The sequence below is a fragment of the Fundulus heteroclitus genome, chromosome 6 (assembly GCF_011125445.2).
Source record: "Fundulus heteroclitus isolate FHET01 chromosome 6, MU-UCD_Fhet_4.1, whole genome shotgun sequence".
Taxonomy (NCBI): Eukaryota; Metazoa; Chordata; class Actinopteri; order Cyprinodontiformes; family Fundulidae; genus Fundulus; species Fundulus heteroclitus.
Genome location: NC_046366.1, coordinates 22128366 through 22155575, shown reverse-complemented (window position 1 = coordinate 22155575; position 27210 = coordinate 22128366). Strand labels below are relative to the sequence as shown.

The 27210-nt window shown below is 37.8% G+C and overlaps 1 protein-coding gene across 2 annotated transcripts; it reads left to right on the top strand.

Moving 5' to 3' along the window:
* The first annotated feature begins 1225 nt into the window (after positions 1 to 1225).
* Positions 1226 to 26377, top strand: kiss1ra (KISS1 receptor a). 2 transcript variants are annotated; one of them, XM_021308554.2, is made up of 5 exons: positions 1226 to 1319; positions 14462 to 14586; positions 21994 to 22129; positions 22243 to 22481; positions 25348 to 26377. In XM_021308554.2, the coding sequence occupies exons 2-5, from the start codon at positions 14557 to 14559 to the stop codon at positions 25726 to 25728; spliced, it is 786 nt and encodes a 261-aa protein (XP_021164229.2). In that variant the 5' UTR covers positions 1226 to 1319; positions 14462 to 14556; the 3' UTR covers positions 25729 to 26377. The 2 variants fall into 2 exon arrangements, with proteins under 2 accessions (XP_021164229.2, XP_012737997.1); XM_012882543.3 differs by lacking the exon at positions 1226 to 1319 and adding an exon at positions 2848 to 3219.
* The last annotated feature ends 833 nt before the right edge of the window (positions 26378 to 27210 follow it).

The window sequence follows — 27210 nt, the reverse complement described above, 5'->3', positions numbered from 1 at the left end:
CTATATTTGAAATGTCAGGTTTTTTTAAGTGGTTTGTGGACCAGCTATCCCTCCTAAAATATCTTCTGCTATGTATTTTTAGTAGAGGCTCATCAAGTCTATCAGGTTTTGAATAATCCCAAAGTAACTAAACATATCTGAGATATAAAATCATCTAAAGATCCTGATGAGGACCTACTAATTGGTCATCAGACAGCCAGCTCTGAGATGTGGTTTAATTGCATTTAAAGAATGGAACCGTAATCTCACTGTTCAAAATGAGTTTTAAAGCAAAGAGTGTTCAATGCACGGGGCTGAGTGCAGGTCGGGGCTCCATCTGAATACCCTTAATTATAGCTTCTAGCTCCTGGTCCTTGACCTTTAATGGGGTTAGCAGTAAGAACACTATCATGGGTATCAAAGGAGCTTCGGACTGCTGCGCCGATTTTGGACAGCCTTTAACTCCAACGTCATTATGTGAAGCAAACGCACATGGATGATGGGAAAAAAATTAACAACAAAGTACAAGCTCTCTGTCCATTTTCTTTAATTTCCGTGAGGTGGGCTGTGCTTATACGTCATGTCACACAAAGGTTTGTCGGATTCCTTAGAGCCGGTAAAGGACATTGTGAGGTTCCTATGCTAAATTAGCTTCGGGAGGGAGCATACAGGCTACTCTTCCTACCTCCTTCCTTACTGACTGCACTATTCGGACAGCACTTATCATGGTGATTGCTGACTCACTTCCGCTTTGGCTAGAGAGCCCTTACGCAATAGATGTATTCGGATGGAGACTGTGTGTGTGTGTGTGTGTGTGTGTGTGTGTGTGTGTGTGTGTGTGTGTGTGTGTGTGTGTGTGTGTGTGTGTGTGTGTGTGTGTGTGTGTGTGTGTGTGTGTGTTTACCGCTATCCTGCAGGGTGACTGACGGCCAGGCGTGGTCACCTGCATACACAGGTGAATTCAATCAGGGCCATTTGGAGGAGCTTAAAGAGGGGTGGATTCTGGCAGATAATTATCACTTTCAGTGCGGTAATAACGGCTCCTAAGCAAACTTACTTTTCGTTCATGTGCAGTTCACTTACCTTTGTTTTCATGTTTTTCCCCCAGTCAGCCACCAGTCCGTCTCCAGGATTCCAGTCCACCGTCTCCGTGTCCTGAGAAGTACATTGAAGGACCTGCCTGTCCACCCTCAAATGTTTGCCACTGGCTTATCAACCGACTGAAACAGAATAATTGGATGTTATCGACCATCAGCTCCGCAACACGCACACCCAGCCTGTCAGTCACAGCCTCCATGGTGTTGTCACATCTCTTTTGGACTCCCACACCTTAGACAACAGTAAGCTTCTCTCATAGAACCCTCGATTCTTCCAAAATCTTTCCATAGCACCCTCTGACTTTCCTCTCAGCTTCAGAACCATCCTGGACCGTTCCCGTGCCGAAAGCTTGCAGCCATACCTCCCATTTTCACTAAACTTCTTTAAACCTTTGTTCTTGTTTGCAGTCGTTTCCTGCTTAAAGGTCTCACTAACAAATATGACAAGGAGTGGTTACTCATTGTCTCCTATCATGTGAATAATTGATAACTGTAAACAAGGCTTTTTAAAATATATTTTCTTCAGTTTTTATGTTTTTTTGTGTTAATATTTCTTCAGTAATGCAAAAATGTATATTAAATATGAATTTGCCCAAACATATTAGAGAAACACAAACACTACAGCAGGGTGTCTCACTTTATTAACAAGTATTTATTAAAATAGACACTGCAGAAAACAAGTAGATTCTGCATGACATTGGTGCTTTTTTTACTCTTTGGTGCTTTTTTTACTCTTTGCTGTTGACACTCATTATTCAGGCATACCTTTTGCAGCATTTTAGTCACAAACTTTCTTATGGAGGTAAAAATGTAAGTACTTGTTCTAGTTTTTGGTTCCGGTCCTTATTTATTAGATAGCAATTTGTTCCATCTAACCGGATTAAGGGATGATGTTGCTAGGAGACCCGAACATGAAGACATTTATCCCAAAGTCATTCAGCAGCCCACGTGCAGTGAGTTTTTGTATGTGTATGTGTGAGCCCACCTCCCCTCTCTAATGCGCCTGTGTGTCCTTGCTCTTGCTCATTCTATAAAAGCCGCTAGCATCGCCTTCACTCACTACATTCTCTGTGATTTCTGCTGAAGCCCCCCCCCCCCCCCCCCCCCCCAAAAAAAAAAAAACAATCCCACCAAGCTCTGCTGGGAGGACAAGCAACAAACGATGATGCTTGAGGTTATTTCCTTTTTAAAACAAAAGCTTTTTTTTTTTCCCGGACAGTTTTATCAGGACCGGAGAGCAAATCTTAACTCCTACACTGATCTACACGTTATCCATCTCTGATTCATCAAGTTGCTCTTTTTCTCTTCTTGCAGCATTTAAAAGCGATGAATAGAAAAGGTTTGGTTCTCTCTGGAAAGAAGAGATGTGCAGCGAGGGGAGGTTTAAATGAGCAGCGGACTCTTTTTCTTGTGACGAAGCATAGAGAAGACATCTGTCTGCCTCTCTCCACACTGATTCCTGATCGGTGGCTGGCAGATCTCACAAGACAGTAACACTGCATGCTTTCAGTCATGCACTGGGGATATAATGACTTCAGCTGGCTCTGAAAAATGCTCCTTCTTCACGTGACTGTGTCAATTCTGTCACTATGTTTGCACTTTGGGCTTAAAAAAATTAGTATTTTCTTTAGAAACTTGGAAGTCATTTTGCAGACACATTCTTTCAACTTTTTTTCTTGAATTACCCAATTTCTCTGCAATCTCAACCCTCCAAAAAGGAGTTTTTAGACCTTCTTGGAACATTTTTTCCTCTTTTTTTCCCCCCCCTTCTCATGTCTTATGCCCCAAGACAAACTGGTTTCAGACCAAGAGTATTGCAGTCCACACACTGTCTTCTAATCCACCACCTGCTCTCCTCTGTATTTATTTCACCTTCCCTCGCTTTATTTTAACACCATGTTCGAGGAGATGTGGAACTCCACGGATCAGGTTGGGCTCAACGGATCAGAAGCAAATGCATCTCTTGGAAAACGTTCATACGACTTAGAAGAGGGGGGGAACCAGCATCCATTTCTGACCGATGCCTGGCTGGTACCGCTGTTCTTCTCTCTCATCATGCTGGTCGGACTGGTGGGCAACTCTCTCGTTATCTATGTCATTTCCAAACACAGGCAGATGCGAACAGCCACCAACTTCTACATAGGTAAGCAGAAATGATGTGAACCTTTATTAGAAAAATGGAACAGAAACTCATGGGGAGATAAGAGTGTGGTATTGATGTGCAACACTCTAAAAGGATAAGTTGGAGTGATATAGAAAATGCAAATTTAACAAGAAGTCTGGATTAATTTTATGTAACACTCATAATAAAGAAATCAAAAAGTCTTTGATTTGGTAATTTTGTTAAACCTTTATTCAGTTGCAGGTGGTGTGAACCACATGTTTGAATTACTATCACAACAAATTACTCCCTAAAACGTCTATATCTGCAAAAATAATCAGCAGAAATAATTAGACTTTCTAAAGTGCATCCTGATTTTTTTATTTTTTTTACTTTTTACACACTAAAATTAAGTTCTGGCAGGAAATATGCAAAGTGAGAAAGTATTTAAGGTGTAATTTAGCCTACTTATGTTTGAAAAAACATTGTAGATAAAACAAACCTTTTTTGTATTCACCTACGGTGGACGAAAAGTGCAAATGCACTGCAAATCCATAAATGCACTGCAAACACAAAAAAAGAGGCTAACACACAAAACGCATGCAATGGAAAATACAGCAAAAGAGAAACGCTGCAATCCCAGAAATTAGACATACAATGTACAAACATGCTACAAACACAAATGATGCTGACACACAAATCCGGAAAAACACACGCAAAGGCAAAATTCTGCAAGTAGCTAAAACAACAGGAAGTTAAGAAAAGCTAACAACTAACTTGACATAAAGGGAAGTGCTCCAGACCACTAGGGGGAGTCGACCTCCAACCAAGTCACATGGGACCAAACCCGGTGGTCGAATGTAAACTTGGATAAAAGAAAGGAACATTTTCCTTTGTCCATTTTTAAACACTGAATCTTTTACATTATAGAACAGCGGCATATATACATCCTGCAGCTTTACTTAAAGATAGGGTCGGGGGGGTTTCTGGAAGTTTCCCCAAGTGCCTTTTTGAATAGCTGCACATACGCAAGACCGTCTTACATTACTTTTCTTCAGGGGGATCGCGTGAAAAAAAATCTCCCAAATCCACTTTGGTCTTATTTCTTTCTACTGAGGGCTTACTTTTCGTCTCATTAACATGAACGCGGTTTGCTTCTTACGACTTTCGGCATACCTCTCAACTTTTGACGACAGTTGAGAGTGAGATTGTTGTCCGACGGGGGTGGGGGGTTGCTGTTGGTCGATTGAAGACGGTCACTATTTTAAACGGACTATCTTACTGTGTTACTTCACATCATTCGATAAAGAAGGAAAGTAATGGCGAAAGTTGGCTTTCATGTTACGGTTTGTGATAAAACATGACGACTTACCATTTAATTCGCACGCAACACTACCCGTAGAAGTGTTTCACTTTGGATGAGGGAAACTTGTTTGCGCGGTGGCGGTCCTTGCAGCTGTGTTCCCTCTACTACTGGACGTGCGGAAACCATTGTACCGCAAATTGGTTCCGCCATGACGCGAAGCGTCCGTACGCGTGCGTTTCAAGAGTGAGATTTTGCTTGTAAGATTGAGATTTTCAAAGTAATGCGTGTGAGCGTGTGCAATTGATGAAATGCGTGTGTCACACGGTCAATGCGTGAGAGTTGAGAGCTATATTCAAAGTACACAGTGTGAGCAGCGGAGCTACACTGAATAGCTAACCACTAAGCAAACCGGATACATAAACACTTAAAGCGCGCATGCGCAGCCAGCAAGCAGAGAAAAACAAGGAACATGTACGCACACATGCAATAGGTGAGCACATCAGAATGATTGGCATGTAGGATAACCAATAAATAAGATGATACTCCCGGAACTTGAGGGACAGAGGGGAGTGAGAGCTGGAACAAAACTATGGCTCATTCTAGATACCCTTAATATTAGCTTCTACCGCATGCTGCTACTTCCTGTTCCTTGAACATTCACGGGTCAACAGTAAGAACTCTATTGTAGAAAAGAAAGGAGCTTTGGACTGCTGTGCCAAATTCAGACAACCTTTAACTCCGACTTCATTACGTGACTGAAATGCATATGGATGATGAGAGTTAAATCCGGGTTTACAGGGGTTAAAAAATTAACTCCATAGTGCGTAATATTATCTCTTCGAACATTTCTGTTGATATCCTTACTGACTGCACTTATCATTGTGACCGCTGACACACTTCCACTTTGGCTAAAGAGTCCTTACTCTATAACGGTATTCGGGGTTGAGCCTATTACAAATCCCTGCTCTTCAGTGCGAAGAGCAGTTATTGGTTAGAGTTTTTACACAACAAGCCTGCAGCACCAACAGAGATTGATTTTTTATTTATTTATACCTTTTTCTGTATACATAATGCATCGACTACTTTAGGATAGATAGGACGATTTACCCAGTATAATAAAAAGTGTTTCTGAACAGGATTACCAAATATAGTTTTAACTGAGTTCTTGCAGCCTTTTACCTTTGCATTTGTTTGTGTGTCAGCTTCATTTGTCTTTGCATTATGTTTGCACTTTGCGTGTCTAATTTCTGTGATTGCTGTGTTTCTCGTGTCCTTTTTCCATTGCATGTGTTGTTGTTTTTTTGTGTTGTGTTAGCTTTTTTGTGTTTGGAGTACTTTTTGTGTTCGCAGCAGTTTTCTGTATTTGCAGTGTATTTGCACTTCTCAGCTACAGTATTCATCCCCTCCTGGGAACAGGTTGAGACTGCAGGCAGGTCATACCACATACCTTCTGTCTGCATATATACATGTACAATGTGGTTTTGCATGATCTTGTTGAAAAGTGCACGTACATTCCCAAAAAACAATGTTTTAAAGCAGCTTATTTCCAAAGCTCGGTGTGTTATTTGCATTCATGTTGCAAACACACAGAAGTCACATACTTTTTGTAGAAGCAATTGGGCATTTTCTATTAGACCTCAAAAGCCTCAGGCTTTTTAAAAGTCTCGGGCTTTCAAAGGTCCAATACGTGTTTCCATAGGGAGGATTTCACCTTTCCATGGTTTTATTTTCACGGGAAAAAGGTCCTGGTCTGATGGCAGTACTTTTCAAGAAGCCTGGGGCTTTGTTCAATGGGCAGGGTTGTGTGTTGCAAGGCTAAACAGTCCGCCACAAGGGGGAGTAAGGAGCAGTATAGACTGACAGACTGACAGTACAGACTGGATCTGTTTTTCACAGCTGAAAAAGGAATATGAATTGTTTACAGAGTTTGTGGGGAATATCGGCAAGCACCAGATATCATATGTGAAGATCTTGGCTGAATGTTTTCAGCATCTTGAGTTACCAATAAACTTTTTCTCCACATTTCTGTAATTAGGCTAATATTTTAGTACTGGTCGCTAACTTTGGCAAGGCACTCTTAAAACAATATCGTCACAAATCTAGACTTGATGCTTTTAACACTCCGTTATTGTTATATACATTTTCTCTAGATAATAATTTAACCCGTTTCAGAAGTCATTTATTTTGGGATGAGTTTTGCTAGTGCAAAAAGCACACACACACAGGAGTTTGCACAACTGTTCAATTAAAGCCTGGCAAATCACCTGGACTACTGTAATTATCTTTTAATTGCTGTCGGCCAGGCTACTCTTTCACGGCTACAGCTGTTACAAAATGCTGCAACACAATTTTTAACTAGCAAAAATCAAAGTGAGCACATAACTCCAGTTTTAGCCTCCCTCCACTGGCTTCCTGTTAAGCTTCAAATCCATTTTAAAATTGTTTGCTTTGCTTTTAAGTGTCCAAATGGGCTGCCCCCCCCCCACTATTTATCTGTACTGCTCAACCCCTACATACCTTTGCATGTTCTTAGATCAGTGGACCAGATGCGTTTCAGGCTCCGTCTTTTGATGTTTTTAAAACTTGTCTTTTTTTACATTATAGTGTGTTTTATGTATACATTTTATTTTATATATAAATTTTTTGTGCAGGAATTTGATCAGCTTCTATGTTGTTTTTAGAGTGCTCTAGAAATAAAATGGTATGGTATGTTAAATCAATAGTGCTCCCAAAACTTTGCTGCTGAACAATTGATAACTCTGGGATAGGTAAGTGAGGCTTTGTGAAGCAAAATTGAAAGAGGACATCCAAAACTGCCACATGGTAAAAAATGAGTATACACTGCTTACATGTTTTGAACTTAAAAGGTAGAGTCAGCGAGTTTTACAGAAACATAAATAAGAAACACCTAACATTTTAACCAGTGTCATAAAAAGGTCTTCCACCTGTCCCCCAAGTGTGAACCCCTTCAAAATATAAATAAGCAGAATTATTTTACAGTAATCTTGTTTACTTTATATAAATACAATTAAGAATAAGACAGAATTTTTTGCTTCAACCATGTAGCATCACCTTTCCACGTTAAACTGTTTTACAGCCATTGCAAACATTCTGATATTTGTTAGAAATTTCAATCAAAAACTGGATTAGGCAGAAATCAGTCACCACCCTTTCTCTTTGTCCCCAGGATCAGCCCCTCTGTGCTGAGCAGTTTGGTTTTCCAGTCAGCACCTGAGAATATCTAAAAAGAGACTAAAAATCGCTCTGTTAGCACATTCCAATTATATTGACCAGTTTTCTTTGCAAATAAATGAGCAGAAAGCAGGATAGAAGTGTTAATAAAGACATTAGAAAAGAAAAGCAACAGAAAAATTATAAAGCCACCACCTTCCTCTGCTGGAAGTTTTAAAATTGCCTTGTCTACAGTAAGTTGGTTAAAACTTAGCATAATTTAGCCATATCTGCTTATCCCTGAATGTCCAATATTGAACATCATTTCTTACTGACTGCCTGCAAAAGCTCACTTATCTGAGTCTTCTGTTGAAAGAAAGGTGGCATTTCAGGATATCCATCCAGCTTCTGGAATAGTAACATTTATGTCAGTATTTAGGTAAGGCATGCAGTCAAAACCTGGTCCTCTTAGTGTCAGTTTAATGTGATGTTTCTATTTTATTGCTGATCCTGGAAAGGTATAGCAAACAACATATTTTCCTTCCTTTTCTTTTTGTAATTTCTGTTTTACACCATCTTCTTCTAAATTATCTGCATAACTACAATGAATGTAGCTGCTTTAAGTTACTGGAGATGCCAAAAATAAAAGCAAATAAAAAATTAAAGAAATAACCAAAATACGAGAAAATAAACAAAGGAAAATGTATCCCAGGGAGCACAATTATTTTGTCCCATTAACACATCGATTATTAACTTATTTCAGACTTTTGACTTCTTTCTGGTCCTTTTGACCAAGTGAATTCACCGCTAGTATTGCCTTCAAATACATAAAACTTTCCAAATCTCAATTGGTCTAAGGTAAGACTTTTAAGTGACGTGATTTACACTTTGTCCAATATAATTATTCAATCAGTAAAAGCAAGGATGCTCTCTTTAAGTTCATTAGCATCTTGTGTTTTTTGCAATGATTATAGCCCCCCGTGTTATTTAGGACATTGAGAACACAAAACCAAAGCGTCGACATTTGCTATACAGAAAAAATATAACTTAGAATTTTAACCATTCAGACTGAATGTCAGGCGGTTTTTACAGTCCTGCAGCTTTCACAGATATCTATTTTTTTTCCATTCCCTTTTCTAAATACATAATATATTGACTACTGTCAGGATGGAAGGACCATTTCACCCAATATAACAAAAAGTGTTTCTGAACAGGATTACGAACTATAGCTTTAATGGGTGTATTTGCAGCAATGCTTTATTTGGAGCAACAAATGCAAAGGATGTTAAAAATAGCTCATACAACATGCAGAAACGGCATGAATTTACTAAATAAGAATTTTTACAGCTTTCCAAACTGGTGGAAAAAGAAGATTAAGTAAATCTTCGCAGATTGTGTCTGTATGTTATGTGTAACTATGTGCATTTTGAGTTGGTGTCTGCCTCATCAAAATTATTATTATGGTAACACTTAATGACAGTAAAGATTCTTGATTCTTCTTAAAGTTAAAACCATTCCAAAAACAAACTTACTGGACACTTTATTTAGTACCTCTGAAGCCAAATTAAGAGCTCCACAATCAGAAACACTGAAAGACACACACAGATACATTAGCAAATTTGACTTTTTCACAGTTATAGCATTATCAGTATAATTTAATTTAATTGTTTAAATCTTTTAAAGAAATGCAAATGAAGATGTCTCGTGAAAGAGGCGAAATCCCAAAAGAGGTCTGTCATGATTTCAGAGCTACAGCTAATGGCAACAAGCTGGTAAGATGTATACGTCAACAGCTTCAAGTGTAAAACAAGATTAACTTTACATCTTTTTAGGAGAAGATTTTCAAGGTTTTGATGAAACAAAGGTGGTTTCTCGAAACGTTCTGTGCGTGCCATGTTGATTCTTTTCATTTCAATCATTATGATTTAAATTAGTAGAATTATTAATTGTATTAGTTCAGTAGATCTTTGCATTTTATTAAAACAAAGATCAGCATAAAATAGCTGCAAAACAACAAAATAAAACAAGGTCATCCACTGTTTTCTTTTTTTGTTTCTTTTTAGTATTCAGAGCACACAGATCTTTGAATCTAGCAGGTATTTGACGTGAGCCATTACCAAGCTATAGGTGAAGTGATTTATTTAACAGGGTTTCCTCCGCAGAAGAGGGGAAAAAAAAATAGAAAAAAACATGTGGTCACATAAATGTGAATTGATATAATGTTTTTGCAGTTATGTGACCAAGCACATGAACTGTGTGTGTCTGTGTCTGTGTTTGCATATTGCAGCCTGGATGTGAGAAGAATTTGATCTGGGTTAATATATCCCAAGGCCACAGTGTAATATTCAGCATGATTTCATTAACAACCACAACATCTGCCTATCCCTTCAACAAAATGGTTCAGCAATGACAATGTGATTAGATCAGCTATTAAATCAAACCGGAATGGTGTTTGGCATGTTTGCTGCAATGATAGATGGAGGAGGAAGAGGTGTGCAAATCTCTGACCGATACGCTATCAAAGCATCAATGTTTCTTTTTTTTTCCAGGGCATTTTTTACAACAGCTTAGATTTTGTATTTAAGTATCATTTAGTGTAGGTGTAAAGACCCACAGCCATGGAATGTGGAAGATACTGCTTATAGCCATCAAATGAACACATGCTGAATCTGAAGCAGCCTCTAGGTACCCGATATCAAATGCAGGAGGCTGAGCTAATGTTGCACCATGTGTCACGCATGGATTTCAACTTGATTGGATCAGACTGAAATAAATGACATGAAATTAGTCAGTGGCTTTTGTCCAAACATTTCATGTCGTAATTAAAAAAAAAAGCATTTAACTAGCTTGGTAGGTTTTTTAACCACCCAAGATAGTGGTTCTTGAAAGAATATGCTGTAAACACACCGTTAAGCGGGAATAGCATGTTTGCACTGATGTGCACACCCTTAAACTAGCTCTTTGTTGAATCACCTATTAATTTAATTTTAAATTAAATTAAATTTCAACATTCAGTCTTTTTGAGTTCACACCCAACATGAAGTCAAGTGACTTTCATTAACATGAATATCATGAACATGTTACAAAGGATAACACTCATTGCAAAAAGGTACAAGTCAGGAGAAGAATTGAAAAGAAAGTCCTCTAGGCAAGTGGTCAAAAAGGACGACGAGAAAGATATGGATAATTTCTAAGCACTGTATTCTACGTTTAACAACACTCTCTTGTATTCAGCACATGTCTGGACAAAGTAGTAAGATAGTGAGGTTGGGTTGTTGGAACAGTTTGGCAATGATCCCTTCCAACGCACCAGTGCACAAAGCAAAGTTATCACGAACTAGAAAATTTAGTGTGAAATAATCCTGACTGGCCTGCACAGATTCTAGACTTTAACCCAAAAGAGCACCTTTAGGATAAATTAGAGCAGAGCTTGGGAACCAGGCTTTCACATCCAACATCAGTGTCTGACCTCACAAATGTGTATTAGAAACAATGGTCAAAAATTTCTATAAACACTCGCCAAAAACCTGCTTGGTAGAATTGGTGCTAAAATTTAGTTTTTAATTGTACTCCTAACTCAAATTATAAGGAAAAAAAAAACATGGAATGAATACTAATAGATGCAGCACAAGTCTTGATTCTAAGAAATTACTTAAATAAATCTAATAAACAAACTCCCAGAATGTCGCTGCTTTTTTAGAAGTGTGATCGAATTGATCCCTGGCAAGGCAAAGGAAACTTCCTTCAAAAATATTTGATTGAATATGCAATCAAAACTGCCTGTTTGTACATTGTCTGACATCCGCTACACTTGGTATCAAACACAAAATGAACAATGGGTTTTAACAATACCAAATAATTACATAACAAATTTTATCTCAGTCTTAATTCATCCATCTTGTGTCCCTAATATAGATGTTAAACAATTTATTTAAAATGCTAATTAATAAATTATGTTGTTGTAATGTAGAGGGTTTTAACTCAGAAAAATAACTGTTGTTCATCTGAACCATCCAAATGTGTTTAAAAAGTTACAGGAAGATGAATACCTGTTTTATTCACAACTTAGAATATAAGTTGTTCACAACATAAAGTGGACACCATATGTTCATGTGTAAATGTGGTTGACAAGGAAAGGTAACACCATTGCTGTAAAAAATAAAACATGAAGGTTGTTCTTGGATTTTCTCCCAGCCTCAGTTAAAAAAACAATTACACTTCACCAACTAAAAAGGCAGCAAAGAAACCATTAATGTAATTTTAAGAAAATTACTAACTAAAAGAATCACAAATTGAAAATTGGAAACTGCTAATAAGAACCACTGAATAGAAATAATTATCTTGTCATCATAGCACCTGTCAGAGGTTGACATACAGTATTAGGTAACAAAGGAAAGATTTTTTTTCTTAAAGATGGATGTGTTAGAATGAGGAAAAATGGACATGATTTGAGAAGGTTTGACAGGGCTGATTCCCACGGGGAGTGAAACCAGCTGCTGTTGCTCAAATTGCTGATAAAATTGCTTCTGAAAAAAAAAAAAAAAAAAAAGGCATGAGAATACAAGGTCCATTGCAGTTTGTTTTGCATTAGTCACACCAGCAGACCAGTGAGAGTGCCAATGCCGGTCATAATGTTATGCCTGATTGGTGCATGTACATAGTGATCTTTTCCTTTGTGTGTAAAAATCCTATTTATATACAAGTTGCAATGCTATGGGGCATTCACACACACATTGGGCCAATTAGCAATAGGGCAGTTTTTCCATCTTTTAGAAGCATAAATAAAACAGTAAATAATTAAAAAAAAAATTTAAATGTCCTCATTGTTGCATAGGCTCAAGACCAGTCTCAGTTTAAAACTATATTTGTAGGCTAAAACAGGCCACTTTCAGGCTGACCTGAAACAGCAAGAGTTTTGTTTACACCTTTAAACACAACAAAAGATTTTGACTGTTACTTTAACTCTTCTTCATAATGTGACATGTTGCACATTCTATAATTGCTGTAAAATGATACAGTCCTTCTAGCCTTATGTTATTAATAGGGGCAAAAACAAGGATTTGAGTTGATTCCTCTATTTTTTTTTTCTTCTGGTCAGAATTCATTTAGCATCACCTTACACATTTTAAGCAAATATTGAAGATGAATCCATTGTGTGACAGAGATAAATTTGTCTAAAAACTAATTTTAGTTTTCACTAGTTTTACTTAATTTGAGAGAATGAGAATTTATCTTTTTTGTATTATTTGGCATAATGCGAAATACTGTAAGATGTAGTCTTTTTTCTGATTCATAAAATTGATATTTTTTAATGTAAGAATAGCAGAAAGGGCAAAAATATAGACTGAAAGCTAAAAGATAAAAAAAAAAATATGGTTACTTAAAAACATGGTTGGACTGAGTCTTAATCTGCACTGTTTTACTTAATACTTCTAAACTTCGAAATCCTAAATGAGGGTTGTTTACCCTTTTTTTCAGAATATCAAGAATAACCTGGTTACATAGGTTTGCACAGTCTTAAGGTAATATTTTGTGGAAGCAGATTTTAATTAAATTTCAGCACTCGGTCTTCTATGGTGAGCGTCAGCAACACACGTCTTAGTGATATTTGCGCACTCTGCGTCACGAAAGTTCCCAAAATCTCACAGATTGTGAGGACATCTCTTATCCACAGTCCTCTTCAGAAGACTCTTCAGAACATATATTTTTCTCACCTGAGTGCATTGTTTCAAAATGAAAATCTGGTGTTTTTATTCAGAACTTCATGCAATAACCTCAGATGCACGTGAAGAAAAGCAAACACAAACCAGCATGTTGTTTTAAGCCATAAATATCCTTTGGAATCCCACAAGGTTTAAGGAGATTTTAGTCATGCCTGGGTGCTATTTGTCAGGCCAAGATGTGGGAAGCTGATAAGACTCCTGCCAAAAAAGGTTAAATACTGTTAAAATCTTCTTCATCTATCTGGTTAAGATAGATGAAGAAGTTACTGTTAAAATCTACTACTGTAGACTACTGTTAACATTTTCTTCAACAAAGTACCAGTTTGGTTTTGAGCAATTGTGCAACAGAAATAAAACACACATACATACATACATACATACAGACACACATAGAGAGAGAGAGAGAGAGAGAGAGAGAGAGAGAGAGACAGAGAGAGAGAGAGAGAGAGAGAGAGAGAGAGAGAGAGAGAGAGAGAGAGACACACAGAGAGACAGAGACAGAGACAGAGAGACACACAGAGAGACAGAGAGAGAGAGAGAGAGAGAGAGAGAGAGAGAGAGAGAGAGAGAGAGAGAGAGAGAGAGAGAGAGAGAGAGAGACACAGAGAGACAGAGACAGAGACAGACAGAGAGAGACAGAGACAGAGAGAGACAGAGAGAGAGACAGAGACAGAGAGAGAGACAGAGAGACAGAGACAGAGAGACAGAGAGAGACAGAGACAGACAGAGAGAGAGAGACAGAGACAGACAGAGAGAGAGAGACAGAGAGAGACAGAGACAGACAGAGAGAGAGAGACAGAGAGAGACAGAGACAGACAGAGAGAGAGAGACAGAGATACAGAGACAGACATATATAGAGACATAGACAGTACCTATTTGAGCAATTGTGTAACAGAAACAATCATTAAAAAATAAAAAAATAATATATATTATAGATAGATAGATAGATAGATAGATAGATAGATAGATAGATAGATAGTTAAAGCTGCTTGTATAAGAAGCTGTTTGTAGAGAGCCATTAATAAACGTATCTGTCTTGTTAGTGCGGACTGTTAACCTGACATCCACTTTTCCTCTTGTTCAGCAAACCTGGCTGCCACCGACATAATCTTCTTGGTGTGCTGCGTCCCCTTCACTGCCACTCTCTATCCTCTCCCTGGTTGGATCTTCGGCAATTTCATGTGCAAATTTGTTGCCTTTCTGCAGCAGGTAACATGATCCTCCTGTGTTTAGTGTCTTTATCATCTCAATTTCTTTCCTGTGTTCTCATTGCTCCCGTTTTAGTTCTACGTTTGTGGATTAGGTTGGTTCATCATCGGGTACATTTTTGGATTATTCTGCTCTGCTCCTGCTCATTTACTGTTCCCTCCATCAGCTCTCATTGAGCTCAGCCGTTTCTCGTTCCTCCTGACTACTCTCACCTGCTTGTCATGCCTTCTCTGTGTTTAAACAGTTGGTTGTCATTGCTGGAAACTTTCCCTGGCTTCTCCATGTCCGTGATACCGCTCATGCCTCCATGCCCTATTGTTCTGCATGGTTCTCTGCCTGTGTTTTCAAGCCAAGTTCCTGAGCTTTGTCTGTTTTTTTTCTTATTTTCTATATAAAAAGGACTTTATATTTGTCATGACGCCGCTCTGCATTTGGCACATGACAAATGCATTCAACAGTCTTCTTAATCCAAAATATTGGCTCAATTTCTTTTAACCATTCTGTTATGCATTGGGTTGCGTTATCTCCATGAATGGTGGATGGAAGGGGCAAGAGGTCAGGTTAATTTTTTTAAATTGCATTCATATTTATATTTCAGTACCAAAATGTCTCACCAGATTAGAAATCTTACTATACATTGCTTTACTGTTTCCACTAAATACACAATTCATGTATTTTTTTTTTTTAAATCTCTTTCAATGGTACAAACATTTAAAAGATAAAAATACTGAGTGAGATTATCACAAATATATAAGTACAGAAAATTAATTTCTTGATTTGTCAGCTATGATGATTCTGCAGATTGAGAGTGCGTTTTGGGTTGTGCAATAAAATGGCTTTCCAAAAGAGCATGCAGCCAACTAAACTGTGTGTCACAGACAAATAACATCTTCAAAATCTCCTGAAGGAGGTCAGAAGAACATGACAAGAGAGAAGAGCAAGAGAGAACTTAAGAGTCATTGTTGACTTCCCAGCACCCTTAAAACATCAGCGAACAAAGCTGTAAAGAATTTACAAAGAGCCCATCTTAATACTGCGTTCCACTTACCTAGAACTCAATACTTGCCAGTTGTGATGACTACGTCATCTCCGCCAAATGCAGACTTTCATTTGGCTACACTTACCAATGAAAATGGAGACCCACATCCAGTCTTAAAACGATTGATTCATCATTTGAGGAAAAACTTATAAGGCAGGAGACCCCAGGACTGAGGGAGGCTTAAAGGCAAATAGAAGGGTCTGAGCATCTGGGCTGTTACCATTCAACAGGTGCTTGAATGGTAACAAGCTGCAGCTGTGAAGAAAGGCAGCTATCTGAAGTTTAATGGAGGAAACAGGAGAAAACGATTGATAGCCTGAATACACAGGGACCTGGGGAAGCAAAGACACAGAAGCCAGAAAAGCATACAAACCAGAAACAAACCCCATAAATCATCAGAATTCAATCCGACAGAGAAAAAGAGAACCAGGAGAAAGAGGAAAACAGGAGAAAACAGAGCACCGCCCACCATGGATGTTTGTGCAGAACAAAAGTTAAATCAATAAAAGCGAACAGGTTGAATACTGAGGAATGGGTGAAGAGCGGCATTGAGGTCACGCAAGCTTAACCAGATAGATGAAGAACAGCTCTGGAAAAGTGAAAACCAGGGTGACTGAGGGAAGGAGACTAATTAGTGGAAAAAAAACATCTCAATACATAACAACAATTCAAAACTGATCAGAATACAAACACCCATCGATCATGAGAACGTAGACTTCGAGGAAAGACAGTTTCCTAAATATATAAAAACTACAGTGAATAACTATAGCCAAAAGCTGCAACTCAGAGCAAAAAATAATAAGTTGAAATGCAGAAGAAAAGCACCAGGGATGTTATAATAAAACAAAGGAATGAACTGAATGGATAGCAAAAAGGGTTCAATCCAAAAATTGGTGACAATAGCTATATTTACATGCATAGAATTCCACAATCAGATTGAAATGTATTCACATTAGAAACCCAAAAATAATCTGATCGTACCGTTTATATGGGAACACAATCAATTAATCCGATCATAGTGTGCATTTACATGCTCCTGGCTTTATTCAGAATAGAACCACTCTGACATGCGCTACTATCAAATCCCCTAAAAAAACCACATGGAAAAAGAAGAACTCCTGTCTTTGCTGGACAACAAAAAATAGTAAACAAAGCATTATTATATGAGTTCCTTTCTCTTTTCATAAGACAATAGCTTTACATAAGACAATGTAAAGCTATTGTCTTAATATTAGTATTAGTGTTGGTATTTTATACTATTTACTATTTTAAAAATTTAATTATTTTTTTTGGGACTGGATGATGGGACACAATTATGTCTGCGGAGAGTCCATCCTGGAGGTGGTGGGTATTTCATATCTTATAAGGAGAAATGCTCCTGACAGCTTGAAAGGAGAACTCTAGCCCCGTGAATGCTGACTTATTTCCCAGACTGTACGTGGTCATCTCTTCTTCAAAGAAGTTTGTCCTGATCTAACTGCAGATTGGTGGACTGCAATTGCAGTTACTCGAAGAGGCTTCGATTTGATGGAAGAGTGTTTCCCAGGTGATTCAGAGATATAGCTTGAGCAATGGGAGACTTTAATGACAGAAAGAAGCCAATTTGTCCATCTACAGGGGCTCAAAATTCTCTCACACTGGGCCGAGGTATGAATCTGAACCCTCCTCTTTACTCAGTTCACACTTTTTCTCCATGCATTTTCTTGCCTTTCTAAAAGCTGAATAAAGGCCTTTATAGTCTGAACAAATCTTCAAGGTAATGTCATGTCTGGAATCAGACATTACCCTGCTCAAACCCGAATGAATCGCTGTAATGCAGCAGCAAATTTCATGAGACGTGTTTTGTCCTTGATAATGAATCCATCTTGCAAAGCAGTTTACATTTATATGGTTCAGAAATTTGTAGTTACTGTTCTTGTGTTACAAAAGTAGTTTTATGTGTTAAAGGACATATCGACTCTTCAACGTGTCCATTCCGGCAGTGTTTAAGCTTGTACCTCATGAGAGATGGCTACATTTATGTCGGAAATTGAAAAACAAGAAAAAAAGAAATAACAAGCATATAAGGCAACCCATAACAACCAACACAGCAGACAACCATAGAGGACTCATGAAGAAAGTCCAGTGCAGGTCTTAAATAAATATTGAATATTTGCTTATTTCTTACTAATTCAATTAGCTTACGGAATATTGATCTGGTCGGTTATGTAGCAGGAGGGGTTGTATCTGTGTTGCCTGTTTTTGCCATAATTTGACCTGTCCGCTGTCTGCATCTATAACTTTGAAGAATGTTATCTAAAAGTCTTTACATTTTGATCAATTTCTATTGACTTGCATTTAGTCAATAGAAATAAACCTGAATTCTAACTGACCTAAAACAGTTAAGTCTGATATGTCAGAGTGATAAAATGTTATCAACTTTCCATTCAGCCATACCTGCTTATCTGTGCAGGGCAGTGAGTAGGGCTTGGGCAATATATTGAGATTTAAAAAATATCCAGATTTTTTAAAAAGAAACAGAAGATCAGACTGTATCATTTATATCGAGATGGTCTATCTTATATTATGATTATACTTCTATGTGTTCCAGTAGGTTATTTTTCAGCTGTTTCTCATATTTATCTACAGCTGTTTGTTAAAAAATGTGCCTGTGACACATTTGGGATGAAGCTTTAATTCAGAGATGCCTTTTTAGAATTACTTTACAAAAAGAAAAACATATCAAGATAAATATTGTATATCGGCAAGCTGCCTAAAAATATCGAGATTTTTTTTTGCTCTATTTCGCCCAGTATTGTTTGCTAGTTGCAGCTTTAGTGCAACAAACATATTACCCTCTAATTCTGTTCACCAGGACCAGAACTTCATATTTGGATCTGATGATTTTTGATATTTGATCAGTGGAAGAGGTAAAGGGGATTTGTCAATGAGGTAAATGCTGACTGAGAAGTTAAGCAGTCAACAGAATGAGGATTCTCATGGATTTCTCTAAATGTACCTTAAATCTGGGGACAATTAAAACAAATAAAAAAGACACAAAAAAATAAAACACTGACCTATTATCTGGCACACTTCTTTAGCACAAAAAGAGACGCTTATAGCCTGACTACTTTATTTAATTTTTCTTTATTTTATTTTCTCCTGAATAATTTATAAGATGGACATTAAAATGACAAAAATGTTCCAAGCTCATTTTTTGTAGTATTTTTGAAATTCTCTGTTTACTTTTTCTCATGCAGTCCAAAATAATCACTATACTAGCAATTCATTTTCATACATTAACCTTATCATCAATCAGCTTTTCACAATTACAAATATTGACTCAAAACATTAGCTGCACTTTAACCAGTGTTATTAAGAAAAAAAATATGCTGAAAGGGAGATTTTCAGTGTAATGTAGCAGTAAAATACAGTAATAAAGAAAGCAGCACTTCTTCATGTGGATCAGCCCTGCCTCTTGCTGTTGATATAATCTGAGGAGCACAGTCTGGTTTAAATAAATACCCCACAATTATATATTTTTTCCCAGTTTAAAAGAGTTAATAAAAATTGGATTTGAAGCCCTGAACATATTAAAGCAGGATGTTATACACTGTGGGTCATAAACATCACAGAAATGAGATCATTTTCTCAGCAGCCTCAGCGCTGAACTCAAGATAACCCCTCTCAGTCTTTCACATCTAATCCTTTGAAACCCTGATGCTCCAAACCTCTGCAGGGTAATGGGCACCAGCTTCATAACTACATATAACACCAGGACAGACACAGAAGGAGGCTGGATTACAGACAGAAGATGGCAAGAATTATATCTTTTTTTAAAGACCATCCAGTCCCCCACAAGTTATTATACTATGTCTAAATGGTGCAGATTCAATACTATATTGATCTAACATTCGCTTGAACTACAAAACATTTATGGTCATTGTTTTTGAAATTTCGTATTAATATATTCCAGCGACATCAGTGCTGGAGCGGTCCAGTAAAAGAACATAATGTAAATATAGTTATTTCTCATGTACCTAAATACTCAGACAATTCATACAGTTTATAAATTGTTTAAAGACAATACCATTTAAAGACCCCATTTTAAATATGGTTGATAAATTGTCTATTTTTTAGTTTGCCTCTTTGCATCAAGGTCACCTCCATTTCCACCTATGTGGAGCACTTATTTTACTTTATGTTTATTTTATAGGAAAACAGTCTACATTTGATCATTATTCTGCAGTTCACCACGACACTTGCAAGAACAATGGCAGGCTTTTGATATACATTTGAAAAATCACACAATCCTCCAGTTTCTTCCAAGAATCTTCCTACCTTTTGAATGTTTTCACATTTTGTTACGTGACAACAACAAACTTCCATGTATTTTATCAAGCTTTTATGTGATAGACCAACACATTATGGTGTGCAAGTGAAAAACTAAAATAGTTTTTTTAAAGTTTACTACAGGTGAAATTATGAAAAGGGTGGACTACGAATGTATTTGGCTACAAAATTCAACAGCTTCTAGAACAACTTGTCACTGTTCTTCCAACTGCTTGTCTTTCAGTGTTTTACCAGCTTTGTGTGTCTAAAGACAGAAATTTCTCCCCATTCTTTGTAGAGTCTTGCCACAGATTTAGTCAACCAATCTAACACATTAATATGTTATATTATATAATATTCTAATGCAGCTCTGGTTGTGTGTGAACCTCCACACACAGCCACAGCCAAATCTCAATTCATTTGCAGCCCCTAAACAGGTTTTCTTTTGCTCCATTCATGTTTTTACCAACTCTGTCCAACTGGTCTGTCCCGCTTAAGAAAACCATTGCCATGGCATGATGCTACCAATAATATTTTTCATGGTAGGCAAAATGTAGTCAGACTTTTAGGTTTCTGTTTTGCATTCAAGAGAAAAAGTAACATTTTGGCTTCCTCTGTCCAGACCACCATGTTTACACGTTTGCTGTCACCCCTGTATTGACTTTCTTTCAATAATTCTGCTGCATTTCCACAGAGCTATAGGTCTCATGAAATTGGTGTATCGTGAAATTAATTAAAAAGGCTGAAGTCGATAGTTGTTATGTCACAGAAAGTGAATAAGCCAAAGGAGCGGGAATACTTTGCACTTACAAACAAGCAACAAGCAACGTGATCCAATAAAACTGTGTCATTGCTTTTAAACTGTTTTGTAACTTGCTTTAACCTTGTGTATATTTCTTTATTTGCTTTACTTCTGTATAACCAGGTTGTTGTGTTGCAGATCCTCTGCCCAGGTCCCTCTTGCAAATTAGATCTGGATCTAAATGCGGTTTTACCTGGTTTAATATTAAGAAGAAATAAAATAAAGTAAAAAAAACAACAAAAAAACAGCTGCACAATATATTGAATCATAGTCATTATGCTGATATCAGCATCTGCAATATCAGTATCACAAAGGACTAGATGCCCTTGCCTCCTGTTTAGCCTTAGTGGCTAAGATGTTAAGCTTATAGAGTTTTTGCAAGTAAAAAACTTGGACTAACAGTCATCAATGTCACAATTTTCAAGGCATAGTATCACAGGTGGATAGTTTCTCGATATTGTACATTTTGGGAAAAGTCAAAGGATTGGAAAAATAAAAAAGTAGCTGTAATTTGTTTAATGAAACAGCACAGAATCAGTTGAGACAAATTTTCAATGCTCGTACTTTTTATCTGTACCATTGTCAAGTTATGTCAGCTCCTGGCCAAACTTGAAAAATGGCGGGTCATCACCAAGAAGGACACTAGGTACAACTCAAATCCTTTCCCATTGTGTTTTATTTGTTGAAAATGGTGTTCAGGTTTGTCGGAGGATTTAGGATTAGGGTTTAGGTTGAAAACCTTTTAAGAATAAATTGACAAACAGAAACTGAATTAGTTCCAAACAAACATTTTTAAATCAAGCATTTTCACTGTGACTCAACCATAAGCACAATATAAACTGAACATTACCAAGCCACAAGCCTTACTACAATATCTTCAAAATTTCCAGCTCATCTTCTACCTTTTAATAAACAATATCTTAATAACTGTAACTTCATTTCCTCCTTACCAGTTGTGCATCTGGTGATTTGACCATGAGCTTAAACCTGCTTGGCTGAGTTTAAGCAAAGTCTCTTCCTTTGTCTTCAAAGCTGCCACGCAGGTGTGTGCAGGTGATTTATCCACAGGAAGGCCTACACAGGAAGTTCCTCCTCTTCTCTCCTACCTTTCTCCTTTTTTGACATGACAACCATTGTATGGTGCCCTTTTGTTGATTTATATATATACATATTCTATGGTGCCATCTCCACACCATCAGCTGTGTTTAATACATTTGAGGAACATAATGTATGTTCTTCTGTGTTTCGTTCTTAGGTGACAGTGCAAGCCACATGCATCACCCTGACTGCCATGAGTGGAGACCGCTGTTACATCACAGTCTACCCTCTCAAATCTCTCCGTCACCGCAGCCCAAAAGTAGCCATGATAGTCAGCGTTTGCATTTGGATTGGTACGTTGTACTGTTTTTGCCTCCCAGCTAGACACAAACATTGAAAATCCAAAAACATCACGTATTTAAAATGTGTGACAATCTTTAACTGTTTGCCCATATGATTTGCCCAGGCTCCTTAATCCTGTCCACCCCAATCTTAATGTACCAGCGGATAGAGGAGGGCTACTGGTACGGTCCAAGGCAATACTGCATGGAGAGATTTCCCTCCAAGACGCATGAGAGAGCGTTCATCCTCTACCAGTTTATTGCTGCCTACTTGCTTCCAGTGCTCACAATCTCTTTTTGCTACTCTATGATGGTGAAGAGAGTGGGTCAACCCACTGTAGAGCCTGTTGACAACAATTATCAGGTATGGACAAATTGAAATAGACATTGTTTTTATCTTTTTGCTCCTGAATTAAAAAAAAACCCCTCTCTAAATCAATTTTGTTTTGGTTGACTACAGTTAACAGTTTATTAAAAATAAATCTGCAAATTGTGTACAGGTGTGGAGTTTGTAGTTTCCAGTTTGTTTATACTGTAGTTATCGGTCTCATATTAAAATGGCCAAAAAGAAGAAAATTAAAAACCTGTAAATTTTTCAAGACAAAAGTATAAATGTCTAAAATGTAGCTGGTTTTTACATTGATTTACTCTGAAATAACAATTTTAAACCCTTAATTGGCCAAATAATGCCTTGACTCTCTCACATAGAAAGTACTCCTGGTTCAGTGCTGCAGTGGTCTTTTTGTGACGCCATTCAGTTGTGGCAGATGACTGTTCACACTGAACCTGGTTCTGCTGGAGGTTTCTTCCTGTTAAAGGGGAGTTTGCCTCTCCACTGTCACTAAATGCATGCTCAGTGCGGTTTGCTACTGTTTCTATCATCTGCAAAACATTGCCAAACTTAGCCCTATTGTCTCGTCCTGATATGGAAATTTTAATGTATGCTTTTGTTTTGTCAAATGCACTTTACCATGCCTTACCAAAACCTCCCTAGACCGGTTGCAGTCTGTACATTATACTGCAGCTAGGCTAGATATTTTTAATTTTGTCATGTGACTCCACTTCTTATGCAACTTCTTTGGCTCCTGGTGAGAGCGCATTTCAAGATCTTAAGTTTGACTTGGAGAGCTCTTCATGGACAGACACCAGTGTAGATCTCTGAACCATTACATCCCTACACACCCATTAGGGCTCTGAAGTCCAGAGATCAAGACCTGCTGATTGTCCCCCATACTAAAACCAAGGGAGACAGAGCTTCTTCTTCTGTTGCTCCAGGACTCATGAACTCCCTTCCTCTGACTCCGATATCAGAGGAAGGGAGGAATATCAGTAGTTTCTTTTAAAGGCCTGCTAAAAAAATCTTTTCAAATCTTCTTTCTTGTGTGTTTTTATCTTCTGTTGTAAAGCACTTTGTGATTTTTATCTTGAGAGGGGCTAATATAAATAAAGTTTTACTTACTTAGTCCATGTATTTGTTACTGAAAGGCTGGACTATTGTGATTCTTTACAATCAGGAAGTCCACACAATGGAGTTCAAAGCCTTCAGCTGATCCAAAATGAGTTCTGATGAAAATGATATTTCTCCAATTTTAGCTTCCCATCACTGGCTTCCTGTTAAATCTAGAATAGAATTTAAAATTCTTCTTCTAACGTATAAAGCCCTTAATAATCAAATTCCATCATATATCAGAGCTCTGATTACCCCGTATGTTCCTAACAGAGCACTTCGCTCTCAGACTGCAGGTCTGCTGGTGGTTCCTAGAGTCTCTAAAAGTAGAATGGGAGGCAGATCCTTTAGCTATCAGGCTCCTCTCCTGTGGAACCAACTCCCAGTTTTGGTACGTGAGGCAGACACCCTGTCTACTTTTAAGACTAGATTAAAACATTTCCCTTTGACACAGCTTATAGTTAGAGTGGAATAGGTTATCCTGAGCTATATTTTTAGTTGCTGCTATAGGCTTAGGCTGCTGGAGGTAATCAGGATTTATTTTTCTCACTCTGCTGAGTTCTCCTACTCTTCCCCAATTTTGCATTGTTTGTTGTTATTTCAACTTTTAACATTTTGTCACTGTCATTTTTTTCTTCATAGTAGGTACACCTGGTCTGGTGTCCTGTTTGCTGTGCCACCATCCAGAGGGGCAGATTATCTGCCATTACCATATAACATTTAAAAGGATTCCTGGATCAATGTGTGCTTCTGTGCTTTTGCGTCTCTGCTCTCTCTTCTCGAACCCCCAGTTGGTCAAGGTAGATGACCGTTCACACTAAGTCTGGTTCTGCTGGAGGTTTTTCCTTCCTGATAAAGGGGAGTTTTCCTCTCCACTGTCGCTTCATGCATGCTCAGTATGGGGGATTGCTGCAAAGCATTCGACAATGCAGACGACTGTCCACTGTGGCTCTACGCTCTTTCTGGAGGAGTGAATGCTGCTTGTCAAGACTCGATGCAATCTCAATGCAATCTGCTGACAGATTTTGTACCAATCTGTATGTAAGGTTTGATTGAATTTGTCTTTGTAAGGTGCCTTGAGATGACGTGTTGTGAATTGGCACTATATAAATAAAATTTAATTGAATTTTCTTCATCCTCATGACATTTCATAATTTGTGAAAGTTGAGAAAATAAGACCTGACTACCGTGAAAGCATATTTATGGTAAATGTTTTGCACCCACATGCTAATAATGTTTTTAAAAAAAACTGCAAAGAAAACACATAAAATTTGAAAGATAAAAGGTGCAGTAACCGCCATTAACAGTAACAATACCAAGGAAATGAGCAGTGAAAGCAATGACAATGGCTGAGAATCGTCGAGCCTAAGCAGGCCGGCAGATAAAAATAAGTGCATGCTTTTCATTGCTGGCTAGAAGTGAAATTACACCCTGCAATGTAATTATTGTGTCTGCACAAACTTGCCCATGTAAAAAAGAAGTTATTACAGGCCTATCAGAGTTTACAGAGATGTCCACCCAAAGATTTAAAACTTTCTTATTAAACATGTGCATTTTCTTTTAGTGCTGTCACAACATAAAGAAGATTGACATTAGTCCCTATTAAAAACAATGTGACTTCCGGTTCCAAATAAAAAAACTGAACTAAAAAAAAAAAAAAAAACACTCTGAGATGGTGCCATGAGTATCTTTAGAATAATCTTCATACCAACTAAGAGCATCAGCAACACATCCTCTTGAATTAAAAAGTTTAACAACTCTCATGATCTGATTTCCTCTTCAGGTCAACCTCCTGTCTGAGAGAACGATCAGCATCAGGAGCAAAGTCTCAAAGATGGTAGTGGTGATCGTCCTCCTCTTCGCCATCTGTTGGGGACCCATCCAGATCTTTGTGCTTTTCCAATCCTTCTGTCCAAACTATCAACCCAACTACACAATGTACAAGATCAAGACCTGGGCCAACTGCATGTCCTACGCCAACTCCTCCGTCAACCCCATAGTTTATGGCTTTATGGGAGCCAGCTTCCAAAAATCCTTCAGGAAAACCTTCCCCTTCCTGTTTAAACACAAGGTCAGGGATAGTAGCATGGCTTCAAGGACTGCCAATGCAGAGATCAAGTTTATTGCTGCAGAGGAAGGCAACAACAATAATGGTGTGAACTGAATCTGACCATTTAAAGACAAAGAGTGAGATTATTGCTTCCTGAGAATCTCAGTGACGGGTGTCAGCCAAAACACCCTTTGGAAACTGTTCTCAGTGAACCATTGTTCAATCGCAAAACGGAAGAACTTATAAGGGAACACTGTGCTTAGCGTTCAGATTGTATTCATTTTAATATTCATGCAAATGGTTAATAGAAACTGCCAGTCAGTCAGTAGTTAAAATAGATCCACAGCTTAGATTTTAATGAATTGCCTTTGCCTGAACTGAATTAGTGTGTGGGTGTTTGAGAAAAGCAGAACTTTTCCCGGGGTTTAAGAATGCATATGCTCTTCGCTGACTGTTCCGAGGCGCCGGATCTCAACGCCTACTAGACAGACGCTAACTTGGTTTAGTTTTCCGCCAGGTGTTAAGGGGAATCTGGTGAAGCGAGTAGCAGGGGCAAGCTATGAAAAGAAGCTAGCTAGAAGCTCCGAGAAGTTGCGTCAACTGGAACAGTAAAAGTATCACATTGGTAAGGTTTATACTTTCAAGTGCTTTCAGCAATATCAGAAAGGCGCCTCGCTGACAAAACAAATAGTTGTAAGTCTTTACAAGCAAAATGTGTTTGATCGTTTGCATACGTCTTATTTGGGTAGACTGCAATTGTTTGTCCAAGCTGAAAGATTCTCTTTTGCCTTGCTGCCAAGCAGGGAAGTGAATAAATTGTCATTTTGGTGTCTCTGTGTACATGCAGGCTTTCATGACTTGTCTTTCTCTTCTTCTAAAGTCAAAATTACCTCATGGGGTTGATCATATGATAGTTTAGCACAGTAATATTAAAAAAGGGCCATTGTCTGGTGCTCCCAGGCAGAGACAGACCAGAGGGAATTCACTAAATAAAATTTTTATTATTTAATGTTCCTGCAACACACTTTTATGTCATGAAGGGTTTATCATGACACATGCTATAAAGTAAAATCCTTTCAATAACTTACATTCATTTTCAAGGCATGCTTGATGAGTCATTTCAAAACCATCCCTATGTTATACCTTTATAAGTGATGACACCATGTGCAGCTTTTGTTGTAACAAAACTGTTTCTGTTGCTTTAAAACTTTGTGATTATTAATCTGCCATCTGACTGTAGCTTTATATGTATGGAGCAATTTACATCTTGTAATAGCACATACAAAAACCTCAATGTCTAGTTATCATCTGGATGGGTATCATTAAGTATATCTAAATATGGGTTTTACTGTTTTGATCTTCAAATGGATAACCCATAAATACAACTAAATACAACCCTTAAACTCCACCAGCCTTTGACCAAAAAACAATAAGAAAATTAATTTAAAAAGAAAGTTTCCCTTTGAAACTACCTGTAGATTTTGGCTTATGATGCCTTCCAAAAGTATTCACACCCCTTAAACCTTTTCAGGTTTTGCCTCTTACAACAACAGATTTTAATGTATGTTATTGGGAGAGACCAGCATTAAATAAGAT

What these genes read in the sequence shown, in the direction of transcription:
- kiss1ra (XM_012882543.3), top strand. Translation starts at nt 2,973, where the DNA reads ATGTTCGAGGAGATGTGGAACTCCACGGATCAGGTTGGGCTCAACGGA. An exon ending in TTGTTGCCTTTCTGCAGCAG is followed by an intron (nt 14,587 to 21,993) that starts GTAACATGATCC and finishes TTTCGTTCTTAG; the next exon opens with GTGACAGTGCAAGCCACATG. An exon ending in CTGTTGACAACAATTATCAG is followed by an intron (nt 22,482 to 25,347) that starts GTATGGACAAAT and finishes TTTCCTCTTCAG; the next exon opens with GTCAACCTCCTGTCTGAGAG.